The sequence below is a fragment of the Liolophura sinensis genome, chromosome 1 (genome assembly GCF_032854445.1).
Source record: "Liolophura sinensis isolate JHLJ2023 chromosome 1, CUHK_Ljap_v2, whole genome shotgun sequence".
In the NCBI taxonomy this organism is placed as follows: Eukaryota; Metazoa; Mollusca; class Polyplacophora; order Chitonida; family Chitonidae; genus Liolophura; species Liolophura sinensis.
This window is the reverse complement of record NC_088295.1, coordinates 1,040,396-1,055,070: the sequence shown is the minus strand read 5'-3', so window position 1 is coordinate 1,055,070 and position 14,675 is coordinate 1,040,396. Positions and strand designations below refer to the sequence as shown.

General features: G+C 39.0%; 1 protein-coding gene across 1 annotated transcript in view; it reads left to right on the top strand.

The window, feature by feature from the left end:
- The window catches only part of LOC135461452 (uncharacterized), a 276,606-nt gene that overhangs the window by 176,302 nt on the left and 85,629 nt on the right, over window positions 1–14,675 (top strand). The window contains exons 90-96 of the mRNA XM_064738560.1: window positions 2,021–2,230; window positions 2,659–2,804; window positions 3,884–4,000; window positions 4,287–4,539; window positions 6,116–6,254; window positions 12,695–12,871; window positions 13,171–13,288. Coding sequence (XP_064594630.1) covers window positions 2,021–2,230; window positions 2,659–2,804; window positions 3,884–4,000; window positions 4,287–4,539; window positions 6,116–6,254; window positions 12,695–12,871; window positions 13,171–13,288 — 1,160 coding nt within the window. The remainder of the gene's footprint in view (window positions 1–2,020; window positions 2,231–2,658; window positions 2,805–3,883; window positions 4,001–4,286; window positions 4,540–6,115; window positions 6,255–12,694; window positions 12,872–13,170; window positions 13,289–14,675) is intronic.

Here is a 14,675-nt window from a genome sequence, read left to right as displayed (position 1 = left end):
GTACCAGCTTACAGCTTAGACAATTTCCATCATTTTGATACCAAGCATGCACCTGTACACGAAAATCGGCACACTGGCAGCAAGAAAAAAAGACTCTATACCCTAAAATACACAGAATTACATTCATCCCTCCCAAAAAACATAAGTTATAATGGGGTACTGTATCCATAATGGCAACCTAAACGAAATTTTGTCTCCTGTCACCAGTCTGCAAAGTGACAGCTGCAGAATGCTGCAGACTGTTTGAAGATGATTTTTACTGTGATGCAGATATACTGTTTTATAAATATTGTCAACACAGGATGGATTGTATGCACGTGGATACCGTGAAAGACCATAGGTCGAAAAAAAAAACATTTTACAAATCGAGTCACAAAGAAAGGGGAGCAAACCAAAGTACATGTAAGATAGCCAACTCTTCCAACCATCTTGAAATGTAAGGACCTGCGGGATGATTTTATCCTAGACCTTGTTAAGATGTGCACAATTGCAGACATTCCATTGGAAAAAAAGTGATAAAATGAAACCATTTGTTGTGAAACATTGCAAACAAGGTAGAAGTTTGCCGCAAACATCCACGCTCAGACACCTTCATTTTGAAACACACCGTCTTTTTGACAAACATTTTGATTGTCTCAAATCATTTGTGAAGGATGTACCTGTATGCATTATTGCAGATTCTGTCTGATTCTGATGCCTACAAGGCTACTGCAAAAACACTTTTAGGGAGCTGTTGTGTCCAGTATTTCCAAACGCCAGGCATATGCTGTGTTTGGCACACATTCTGAACCCACCCGGAGACATGTTTGTGAACTGACTTTTCTCAGACTGCCACACTGATCACAATGCATGAGTCGGCTTTGTTTAAAAAAGCTAGCAGGAAGTTGAAACATTTTGTTTGAAACAGTTTGTGAGTGGGTTCCTGAGTATAACTGCCCCCTAAGCTGGTGTCAACAAGATGGAACTCCTGGTTTGAGGCAACCATTTACTATTCCAGCTATATACACATGTGCGAAAGTTTCTTCAAGACCGAAGCAAATTGGGATGGCAGTGGAACAAAACATTGAACTTACATCTCACAAAACCATCTACCCAGAGATCTTACTTGAACTTCACTTATTGAGAACTGGCTGTCTCATTTCTGCCCTTACAACCTTAGAAGGGCACCAGAAGGTCCTCTGGCATGTAAAGCCTACAATTTAATTGAAGACACTCAAGTGTACCAAGAGGCTGGGTCAACTAAAACTAGCTGTGAAGAAGGAACTGACAGATTGCTGTCACTGATGAAGTCACTTGAAAAGTCAAAACACAAAAAGTCCTGTCAAAGTGTATTCAAGAAATCTCTTCAGAAGATGGAAAAACAGTTCCTCATCTTCCTCATCACATCAGGATGGACTGGATCTCCAAACACTATTGACAAGGACTTGGGCAGAGATTTCCCTGTTTGGCAGCTGTAGTAGCTATAGCTTTGTGGATGCCTGTCGCCAATGTAAATGTGGACAAGTCCTTTGCACAGTATAAACATTTACTGAATTATAGGAGAGTAGGCCTGACTGATGTTAACACAAAAAACTGATGATGTTGTACTTCAACATTAGGCTGACTAAACTAGGCTAGGACAATATCATAAATACAGATATTATTTGCTGAGATAGCTATAACCTTTACACCAGTGATAAATGATTATCAGTGATAAATGATTCTTCTCAAGTGCCTTTTTTTGTCAGTATTGAAGAATGAAACAGGCAACATAATTTATTCAAATTATTTATAATTTACCCCGACTCCTTTCAAATATAAATATAAACTGTTGTGAAAATATGACAATCCAGACATTAAAAAAAATCAATTTTTGATATTTTTTGCCAATATTATATTGCCCTGAAAAGGGTTTTAGCAGTTTGATGTCAAACATATTTGATTTTTGGAGATGGGATATATATATAATGAAACGGAACTGAAACGGATTGTCTTTTTGAAATGGAAAATCACTGGCCCTAAAAGAATTGTTCTGTTTCAGGTTCGAGTGGTATTAATATCATGAGTACATTGCTGTGTGGGAATAGCCTGGGGATACGCGATGAGTTTCAGCTGAGTGGTATTGTGCAAAATGATGATGATGATGATAGTGCCCAGTCCTTGGTGATGGAAAATGATGAACCATCATCAGAACAGGATGTAGACAAAGGACTCTCAGAAAATGAAATGAGGGAAATCTCCGCAATGCCAAGTAAGGCAGCAGTGTAACAAAACGTAGATTTTCACATAACTTCTTTTATTTGAACTGATGCCAATTATTAAAGTATGTGATTCTTCATTACTTCTGAAAAAGTGAGCAATCAATTCGAACCATCTTGAGTTAGCTCTTTAATTGCATGGTGAAGTTCTTAATCCAGCAGAGTGTTACTGATGGGGGGGGGGGGGGGGGGATGCGAGTGACAGAGAATCAGTTCAGCATCCTCTCCATTACCATTGCTATACAGAATGGACTAGACATGCTTGGCACAGATCTCATACACCATTCTTATTTACTTATCAAGCTTACTGTAGATTGCTTTACTTCTTTTTTGTTTTTGTCTCCCTCGTTATGTTATATGTATGTCTTGTTACATGTATGTTTTGTCTCCTTTGTAAAGGATATACATATGTGTTTTATAGCTGTGTTCTGTCAGGATCTCTTGAGAACGGTGTATAAGTCAACAGGCTCAGTGGGATCCATTCTGTGGACGTACTTAAAACCTCTTCTCCGTGGCAAGATTCTATACTGTCCCACAACAACTCATAGCCAGACCATAATCAAAAAGGTATTTGCATGCAACTGACACTTTATTTCCTGTTATTTTTTTGATTAGAAGAGCCGGCTGTTGTTTATTGGCTAGAGGCAGTTGCCTTTCAACTGCTGGTACACAGGAAATGGGGGTTCAAACTATTGGGCTGTCCATTTCATAGTTTTCTAGATAGTTTCCCATTAGGCTATATGCTTTGTTTCTTTAAAAGAGTTAATGCTTTTCCTGTTGGACTGTACATTTCTCCCATAGTGAAGTACACTTCTCCCATAGTGATGTACACTTCTCCCATTGTGATGTATACTTCTCCCACTTCTCCCATGGTGATGCATACTTCTTCCATGGCGATGCACACTTCTCCCATAGTGATGTACACTTCTCCCATAGTGATGTACACTTCTGCCATAGTGATGTACACTTCTCCCATAGTGATGTACATTTTTCCCATTGTGATGTACACTTCTCCCATAGTGATGTACACTTCTCCCATTGTGATGTATACTTCTCCCACTTCTCCCATAGTGATGCACACTTCTCCCATGGTGATGCACACTTCTCCCATAGTGATGTACACTTCTCCCATAGTGATGCACACTTCTCCCATAGTGATGCACACTTCTCCCATAGTGATGTACACTTCTCCCATAGTGATGTACACTTCTCCCATAGTGATGTACACTTCTTCCATGGTGATGTACACTTCTCCCATTGTGATGTACACTTTTCCCATTGTGATGTACACTTCTCCCATAGTGATGTACACTTCTCCCATAGTGATGTACACTTCTCCCATAGTGATGTACACTTCTCCCATAGTGATGTACACTTCTCCCATAGTGATGTACACTTCTCTCATAGTGATGTACACTTCTCCCATTGTGATGTATGAAGATAATGGAATACAAGCTCAATATTTTGTTCCTGTTATTCAAATGGTTTTGTTTCCTATGTTCAGTGTTCAGGTCCTTGACAAACTGTTTGTCCATAATTGTCAGTGCTGTTTATCATTATCTTTGAAGAGAATTCCTGTGTGAAGACTGACACTACAGAACATCTGATGACCACTTGCAGTAATCTTTGATTGGTTTCGTTTTCAGGCAAATGCAACTTTTGAGATGTTGTATAATGTGAACAGACTGGCTCATGATTGGGCTGGAGGAAGTGAAGATTTGAGGACATTTGTCCTTACAGTCAAGCGACAGGATATCTTCATGGTAAGCTGCAGCCTGTTTTATTTCTGTATAAACCCATATAAAGTAGCTCTTGACACTCCATAATGCTTGCAGTGTGCTCAGTGTTACATTCCATTTCTACACGTATCTGCACAGCTTAATAGGTACCAGGTGTTACTGTTGCTATGTTGATATACCTGCCCGATGTCTTTATGTAGGACTTGTCCCTCATGTAACTGAATTGGACTGACTTTTTGCTGCTGACATTGTCGTGTATTGATCTGTCGACACTTTCTCTCTACCCCGCCTCCCTCCCCCCGCTGTTCAGTCCCTGTTGTCGAGCCCTGAGGTGAGCAGTATGATAGAACAAAGTCTGGGTGTGTCAGGAGCATCTGTCAGCAAGAACTTGGAGCAGCTCACCTCGATGTCCGAGGAACAACTGGACATTTTCCACTCAGTGGCCAATTTGTTGGCCAACCTTACCGACTGCCTGAACTTTGACCGCTTTGAAGGACAGGACACGGCTAGTGAGATGTTCAGACGCTCCGAAGAACTGACCAGGTCCAAGGAGATGATGGCAGGTGAGAGGGCAGGATTACCTGACCAGGTCTGATAGAGGCAAACAGATAACCCTGTGATGTGTTTGTGTTGTCACAGTGGTTGAGTTTGTGCTTGTGGGAACTGTGAAATTAGTGTACTGTGCTTGTGTTGTCAAAGCAGTGGAGTTTGTGTCTGTGGGAACTGTAGTCTAATTAGCGTACTGTGCTTGTCTTGTCACAGCAGTAGAGTTTGTGTTGCAGTGGAGTTTTTGGGAGCTGTGGTTAGTGTAAATAATTGATGTGTTTGTGTTGTTGCAGCAGTGTTTCTGTTGTTACAACGGTGGGAGTTTGTGTCTGCAGGAAGTGTAGCCCAATTAGTATGATATGTTTCTGTTGTTACAACTGTGGGAGTTTGTGTCTTCAGAAAATGTAGCCTAATTAGCTTGATGTGTTTCTGTTGTTACAGCGGTGGGAGTTTGTGACTTTGGGAAGTGTAGCCTAATTAGCGTGATGTGTTTCTGTTGTTAAAACGGTGGGAGTTTGCGTCTGCGGAAAATGTATCCTAATTAGCGTGATGTGTTTCTGTTGTTACAATGGTGGGAGTTTGTGTCTTCAGGAAATGTAGCCTAATTAGCTTAATGTGTTTCTGTTGTTACAGCGGTGGGAGTTTGTGACTTTGGGAAGTGTAGCCTAATTAGCGTGATGTGTTTCTGTTGTTAAAACGGTGGGAGTGTGTGTCTGCGGGAAATGTATCCTAATTAGCGTGATGTGTTTCTGTTGTTACAATGGTGGGAGTGTGTGTCTGCGGGAAGTGTAGCCTAATTAGCTTGATGTGTTTCTGTTGTTAAAGCGGTGGGAGTTTGTGACTTTGGGAAGTGTAGTCTAATTAGCGTGATATGTTTCTGTTGTTAAAACGGTGGGAGTTTGCGTCTGCCGGGAATGTATCCTAATTAGCGTGATGTGTTTCTGTTGTTACAGTGGTGGGAGTTTGTGACTTTGGGAAGTGTAGCCTAATTGGCGTGATGTGTTTCTGTTGTTACAGTGGTGGGAGTTTGTGACTTTGGGAAGTGTAGCCTAATTAGCATGATGTGTTTCTGTTGTTACAGCAGTGGGAGTTTGCGTCTGCGGGAAATGTATCGTAATTAGCGTGATGTGTTTCTGTTGTTACAGTGGTGAGAGTTTGTGACTTTGGGAAGTGTAGCCTAATTAGCGTGATGTGTTTCTGTGGTTACAGTGGTGGGAGTGTGTGTCTGCGGGAAATGTATCGTAATTAGCGTGATGTGTTTCTGTTGTTACAGTGGTGAGAGTTTGTGACTTTGGGAAGTGTAGCCTAATTGGCGTGATGTGTTTCTGTTGTTACAGTGGTGGGAGTTTGTGACTTTGGGAAGTGTAGCCTAATTAGGGTGATGTGTTTCTGTTGTTACAGTGGTGGGAGTTTGTGACTTTGGGAAGTGTAGCCTAATTAGCATGATGTGTTTCTGTTGTTACAGCAGTGGGAGTTTGCGTCTGCGGGAAATGTATCGTAATTAGCGTGATGTGTTTCTGTTGTTACAGTGGTGAGAGTTTGTGACTTTGGGAAGTGTAGCCTAATTAGGGTGATGTGTTTCTGTTGTTACAGCGGTGGAGTTTGAGTTCATTGATTCAGAGGTGAAGAGAAAGAAGAGAGCAGAGCCCACAAACGCCATGCCCAAGAATGTAGTCTACAAGATCAGGATGGATCTAGATAATGTGCCCACCACTACCTTCCTGAAAAGGCCGTGAGTGAATTTTCAGTGGAACTTTTTGGCTTTGTTTTGTATAATAATGACATTCCTAATACGTGTATGTTTACAAAAGGCTGTCAGGGCCTTCATGGGGCAGCGCAGTGACCCAGGAGCCTGAATGAATGAATGAAGCCTGTTTTTAAAGAGAGCAGCTCTGTCAGATTTAACAATTTGCTCTTCCCAGAGGCCGTCTATAACAATACATGAACATTAAACAAGTACAAACAGTTGAATTAATTTTTCAAATAACGTGACTTAAATGCAAAAAGTGATGGTGCTGTTTTGATTAGACATTCTAAACTGTTCCAAGCATGACAGCCCATTGTTTCATTTATGTTTTATTTATGTTTCATTTATGTTTCATTTAAGAAACACTTACATAGCAAGATCATATTGATTTCGTTTGCAAAAAAATTTTGAAAGTTCTTTGAATTTTAAGGCAGAATAAGATTTATCGGGACATAAAGACACAAAAAGCTTTTTTCTTGGCTATGTTTTGCCACATTTTGATTACCGTAGTTCAGTATGGGTGACCTTGTCCACAGTCACTTATTGGCAGATGAGACCTGTTCAGTTGAAGAGTCTGCAATTTTTATGTTTAAGACATAGTGTTTTACTCCTTTGAGACGCTGTCAAGAACTTACTAACATAAATTTTGTTTTATCTGGATTTAAATACATTTCATTTTCGTAACACCACACAGTGACAGCTTTTAGGTTTTGGCTCAAAACTGGCTCAATTTATGTAACAGGTTTAGCATTATAGTGGATAGTTGTGTTATCAGCAAAGTTCTCAACATGAAAAGTACATGTATTGATATATTGTGGAAGGTCATTGATATACATGATGAAAAGTAGTGGTCCCAATATTGAGCCTTGTGGAACACCTGTTTCTGTTGTCATCTTCGCTGAGGCCTTTCCTGCTACACAGTTTCTGTTCTGGAAGTAAGACGTAAAGATTCTCAAGGCTGTGTTAGGGAACTTATACACTTTGAACTTATCTAGTAAGATTGAGTGGATCGATGTCAAAGGCATTTTTAAAATCAATCATAACAGATCCAACTATCTTTCCGTTATCACTTGATTTACGCCAGCATTCAGCAGTTTTGATGAAAGCAGTTTCACAGGAATGTGACTTACGAAACCCGGACTGATCCTTGTCTAATATGTGAACTGTTTCTAGGTACTCTCAGAGACAGTTCTGTACATGCCTTTCAATTATTTTTGATATTATTGGAAGTATTGATATGGGCCAATATTTTGTGATGTATGACTTATTATTACCTTTGTGGAGAGGTATGATCTTTGCTATTTTCCAAGTATTGGGATAGGTACTTGTTGTTATGCACTTGTTTATTATTGATGTCTATGATTTTGGGATGACTGGTGCAGAATATTTTAAAACTTTAGCACTTTATGTAGTCAAGACCACAGGCTTTTGACTCGTCTAATGCAGATAAGTGTCCAAAAACATGCTTTTTGGTGACATTAGGAATGGAGAATGTGTAACCTTCTGGTACCTTTGCACTGATAACACATTTTAATTTGCTAAGGTTTGGCTTTACTGGCGAGGATCTTGATTGTGAAATACTTCTGGTACAATGTTTGGAAGAAGCTCTTAAATAAATTCGAAATCTGGTACAGTTTTCGAAGGAGCTCTTAAATAAATTGGGAATCTGTTCAGAGTTGTCAATTATGTGTACATCATTTTCGTCAGATATAATTTGGTTTGGAAAAGAGGAGTGGTTGGATTTATGGTCCAAAGTGGTTTCCTGTGGAAACACTAAAAAAAAAATTAAAAAAAAACGAACTAAAAAAAAATTTAAAGAAATAATTAGGATTTATTTGATTGCTCTTTTTAGCCAAATCCTGTTGATACATACATGTAGCCAATATTATCTCTTCAGCTATCCATAAAGGTTTTGAAATATGCTTAACACGGCGATGTTTTAAAGGGGAATGCATATTCAGAATATTCTGAAAATGACTTATTCATCCTTCAGTTGCAGTATTTGGATCTTTTATTTCTGCAAAAGTACTCAAAGGTGAATTAATTAAGCCTGTAATAAAGGTATTTTTGTCAAAATGGTTACAGATTTCAGCACTGAATAGTGGTATGTTTGTGTTTTTTGCTATAATTAGCTTTTGATTTCCAAGCAATGCACACAGGAAAATGATGACTGATGGCTGTCTGTGGAACATTCACTGCAAGTACTTTGTCAGTTGATGTGATGTAAATGTGATCAGTCAAAGTGGATGAACTTTTGGTTATCCTGGTAGGTTTATCCTGGTAGGGTTATCCTGGTAGTGATTTGTTTTAATGTGAAAGATTCCATTAAACATTTCCATGGTTTAAGATAGGGTTGTTTAAGGTCTATGTTTATATAACCTAAGATTATAATATCCTTACTTTCTGAAGAAGCTTTTTCTATTGTGTTATAAAGATCATTTATCCATTGATTAGGGGAGTTTGCAGGTCTATAAACAAAGCATACAAGAAAGGATTTTGATTTATGGGGCTTAATTTCAAGCCAAACAATTTCTTAAAAATCATTTTCAAGATCATGGTATTTTGTGTTTGTCAAAATATGTGAAATATATTTTCGACTGTTTGTCCTTTCATTCTGCTTTATAGCCCTGTGTATTGATAAAAGAATCTGACACACTTTCATTTCAAAAAGTTTGTGAGCCCTAGTGTACCTACCTCCTTATTTGGCGTGCAAAACACTACTTGAAATTGATCTATTTTGGAACTAAATGACATATATTCAGATGAGATATTCTGATGCCTTTTGTTGGGAGGTTTAATCTCAGTGCATGGAAAATATCATTATTAAAAGTACTTTTAATACTATTGTGTGCTATTTCATTGCTATTAAAAATTTCAGGCATGAACTGGGATTGAAGCTGAGAGATCTTTTAAATACATGAATGAATTTTGGTAATGCATAAAACTGCACTCTTTTTACATGTAATGAGAAATAATCATCCAATTCAAAACTGAAAATGTATTTGTGAGATGATTACATGTTCAATTACCATATGTTGGTGAGATTCCTGAAAATGTCACGGATGAGCTAGTCACCATAGATTGTAAACCGTTAAATGCCCCTTTATACTTGTATGTCAATAGATTGTCCACAGGTATATAACAGAAGGTGCTTGAATAGCTTAGTCATAAAATTGAACAAATATATATACATTAAGCATATCTGAATTGGGAAAACAGTGATTAACTTGATTTTTTATATCATCATTCACACTCTGTGGCTCTCAGGGACAAGATTTTCACACGTACATGTATTTTGTTTTGTATCATTAATGTCATTCATACATACAGTTGATCATTCGCACTCTGTGGCTCTCAGGGACAGGATTTTCACACTTACATGTATTTTGTTTTGTATCAATAATGTCATTCATACATACAGTTGATCATTCACACTCTTTGGGCTCTCAGGGACAAGATTTTCACATGTACATGTACATGTATTTTGTTTTGTATCAATAATGTCATTCATACATACAGTTGATCATTCACACTCTTTGGGCTCTCAGGGACAAGATTTTCACATGTACATGTACATGTATTTTGTTTTGTATCAATAATGTCATTCATACATACAGTTGATCATTCACACTCTTTGGGCTCTCAGGGACAAGATTTTCACATGTACATGTACATGTATTTTGTTTTGTATCAATAATGTCTCATACATACAGTTGATCATTCACACTCTGTGGCTCTCAGGGACAAGATTTTCACATGTACATGTACATGTATTTTGTTTTGTATCAATAATGTCATTCATACATACAGTTGATTATTCACACTGTGTGGCTCTCAGGGACAAGATTTTCACACTTACATGTATTTTATTTTGGTATCATTAACGTCATTCATACATACAGTTGATCATTCGCACTCTGTGGGCTCTCAGGGACAAGATTTTCACACTTACATGTATTTTGTTTTGTATCAATAATGTCATTCATACATACAGTTGATTATTCACACTGTGTGGCTCTCAGGGACAGGATTTTCACACTTACATGTATTTTGTTTTGTATCATTACCGTCATACATACAGTTGATCATTCACACTGTGTGGCTCTCAGGGACAGGATTTTCACACTTACATGTATTTTGTTTTGTATCATTACCGTCATACATACAGTTGATCATTCACACTGTGTGGCTCTCAGGGACAAGATTTTCACACTTACATGTATTTTTTTTTGGTATCATTAACGTCATTCATACATACAGTTGATCATTCGCACTCTGTGGGCTCTCAGGGACAGGATTTTCACACTTACATGTATTTTGTTTTGTATCAATAATGTCATTCATACATACAGTTGATTATTCACACTGTGTGGCTCTCAGGGACAAGATTTTCACATGTACATGTACATGTATTTTGTTTTGTATCAATAATGTCATTCATACATACAGTTGATCATTCACACTGTGTGGCTCTCAGGGACAAGATTTTCACACTTACATGTATTTTATTTTGGTATCATTAACGTCATTCATACATACAGTTGATCATTCACACTCTGTGGGCTCTCAGGGACAGGATTTTCACACTTACATGTATTTTGTTTTGTATCAATAATGTCATTCATACATACAGTTGATTATTCACACTGTGTGGCTCTCAGGGACAAGATTTTCACATGTACATGTACATGTATTTTGTTTTGTATCAATAATGTCATTCATACATACAGTTGATCATTCACACTGTGTGGCTCTCAGGGACAAGATTTTCACACTTACATGTATTTTATTTTGGTATCATTAACGTCATTCATACATACAGTTGATCATTCACACTCTGTGGCTCTCAGGGACAAGATTTTCACATGTACATGTACATGTATTTTGTTTTGTATCAATAATGTCATTCATACATACAGTTGATTATTCACACTGTGTGGCTCTCAGGGACAAGATTTTCACACTTACATGTATTTTTTTTTTGGTATCATTAACGTCATTCATACATACAGTTGATCATTCGCACTCTGTGGGCTCTCAGGGACAGGATTTTCACACTTACATGTATTTTGTTTTGTATCATTACCGTCATACATACAGTTGATCATTCACACTGTGTGGCTCTCAGGGACAAGATTTTCACACTTACATGTATTTTTTTTGGTATCATTAACGTCATTCATACATACAGTTGATCATTCACACTGTGTGGCTCTCAGGGACAGGATTTTCACACTTACATGTATTTTGTTTTGTATCATTACCGTCATACATACAGTTGATCATTCACACTGTGTGGCTCTCAGGGACAAGATTTTCACACTTACATGTATTTTGTTTTGTATCATTACTGTCATACATACAGTTGATCATTCACACTGTGTGGCTCTCAGGGACAGGATTTTCACACTTACATGTATTTTGTTTTGTATCAATAATGTCATTCATACATACAGTTGATCATTCACACTGTGTGGCTCTCAGGGACAAGATTTTCACACTTACATGTATTTTGTTTTGTATCAATAATGTCATTCATACATACAGTTGATCATTCACACTGTGTGGCTCTCAGGGACAGGATTTTCACACTTACATGTATTTTGTTTTGTATCAATAATGTCATTCATACATACAGTTGATCATTCACACTGTGTGGCTCTCAGGGACAGGATTTTCACACTTACATGTATTTTGTTTTGTATCATTACTGTCACACATACAGTTGATCATTCACACTGTGTGGCTCTCAGGGACAGGATTTTCACACTTACATGTATTTTGTTTTGTATCAATAATGTCATTCATACATACAGTTGATCATTCACACTGTGTGGCTCTCAGGGACAGGATTTTCACACTTACATGTATTTTGTGCATTCTCACTAATGCAGCCGCTTGTGAGTTTGAGCTCAGCCCATGCTGGCTTCCTTTCCATCTGTACATGTACATGGGAAGGTCTACCAGCAACCTGCAGTTTCCACTTGCCTCTGCCCAGTTTTCTCTCACCATAATGCTGGTCGCTGCCATATAAGTGAAATATTCTTGAGTGCAACATACAACACCAATCAAGTAAATCAAAAGGCTGTCTTCAAACACCAGCATTATGGTGGGAGGAAACCAGGCATAGCCCGGTGGAACCCACGACCATCCTCAGGTTGGTCAGACCTTCTGACATACAGCCGGAGTTTAAGGTGAATAAAATTAGCTCAGATGAACATGTACATGAGTGATGTACATGTAGGCTGCTTAGTTTATCATGTCTACAGTTGTCTATAGGCCTTCATGTGCATTGAGGCTTCACATGCATTGAGGCTTCACGTGCATTAAGGCTCAGAGTTAGTTTTCAGACTTGACCTTTATCTTCAGATTGATGAGGTTAGAATCAGAACTGTGCCTATCATGTTGTGTGTGTTTCTCGGCAGTGTTTGGCGACCGGTGCCAGAGGATAACTTTGCTGATGACCTGCGTTACCTGCGTGGATTTGTGCAGCTTCAGGAGATGATAGATCGTGCAGTGATTGAGATCCACACGGGAGACAATGGTTCATTCCCAGCCACTTACCTACAACAGTTCCCTTTTCCCTGTCATGAACAAGACTTGTAAGTCCTAGGCCTGGCAAATCACAGTCTTTTTATCACACAACTGTCAATCACTAGGAAGTATAATGGTTTTGTATATTTATTTTATGGGTGTTTAATGTCATGTGGTGCGGTGGGAACACCTCCTTTACACAAATGAGCCAACTTCAGCTTGATGTACATGTATGTTAACACTATGACATCCCTCTACCTGCAGCCCTAAAACTGACTTCATATGAAAACAGGTACATGTGAACACTTCTCAGGTTCAACATTAAACACCAATCAAACAATTGTTGAACCTGTTTATTTCTGGCCAGGTTCCTGCACTACCTGAGTTACTACCTGCTACCCCTGATGATGACCTTGGCTTGGATAGGCTCTCTGGGGATAGCCATCAAGATTCTGCTGTACGACAGGGAAACTGGCATTGAGGAGGTAAGGGAGAAACTCTAGTGATAGCCATCAAGATTCTGTTGTATGTCAGAGAAACTGTCATTGGGGAGGTAAGGGAGAAACTCTAGTGATAGCCATCAAGATTCTGCTGTACGACAGAAAAACTGGCATTGAGGAGGTAAGGGAGAAACTCTGGTGATAGCCATCAAGATTCTGCTGTACGACAGAGAAACTGGCATTGAGGAGGTAAGGGAGAAACTCTGGTGATAGCCATCAAGATTCTGTTGTATGTCAGAGAAACTGTCATTGGGGAGGTAAGGGAGAAACTCTGGGGATAGCCATCAAGATTCTGCTGTACGACAGGGAAACTGGCATTGAGGAGGTAAGGGAGAAACTCTAGTGATAGCCATCAAGATTCTGCTGTACGACAGAAAAACTGGCATTGAGGAGGTAAGGGAGAAACTCTATTGATAGCCATCAAGATTCTGCTGTACGACAGAGAAACTGCCATTGAGGAGGTAAGGGAGAAACTCTGGTGATAGCCATCAAGATTCTGTTGTATGTCAGAGAAACTGTCATTGGGGAGGTAAGGGAGAAACTCTGGTGATAGCCATCAAGATTCTGCTGTACGACAGAGAAACTGGCATTGAGGAGGTAAGGGAGAAACTCTGGTGATAGCCATCAAGATTCTGCTGTACGACAGAGAAACTGTCATTGAAGAGTTAAAGGGAGAAACTCTGGTGATAGCCATCAAGATTCTGCTGTACGACAGAGAAACTGTCATTGGGGAGGTAAGGGAGAAACTCTGGTGATAGCCATCAAGATTCTGTTGTATGTCAGAGAAACTGTCATTGAGGAGGTAAGGGAGAAACTGGTGATAGCCATCAAGATTCTGTTGTATGTCAGAGAAACTGTCATTGGGGAGGTAAGGGAGAAACTCTGGTGATAGCCATCAAGATTCTGTTGTATGTCAGAGAAACTGTCATTGAGGAGGTAAGGGAGAAACTCTAGTGATAGCCATCAAGATTCTGTTGTATGTCAGAGAAACTGTCATTGAGGAGGTAAGGGAGAAACTCTGGTGATAGCCATCAAGATTCTGTTGTATGTCAGAGAAACTGTCATTGGGGAGGTAAGGGAGAAACTCTGGTGATAGCCATCAAGATTCTGCTGTACGGCAGAGAAACTGGCATTGAAGAGTTAAAGGGAGAAACTCTGGTGATAGCCATCAAGATTCTGCTGTACGACAGAGAAACTGTCATTGAAGAGTTAAAGGGAGAAACTCTAGTGATAGCCATCAAGATTCTGCTGTACGACAGAGAAACTGTCATTGAGGAGGTAAGGGAGAAACTCTAGTGATAGCCATCAAGATTTTGCTGTACGACAGAGAAACTGTCATTGAGGAGGTAAGGGAGAAACTCTAGTGATAGCC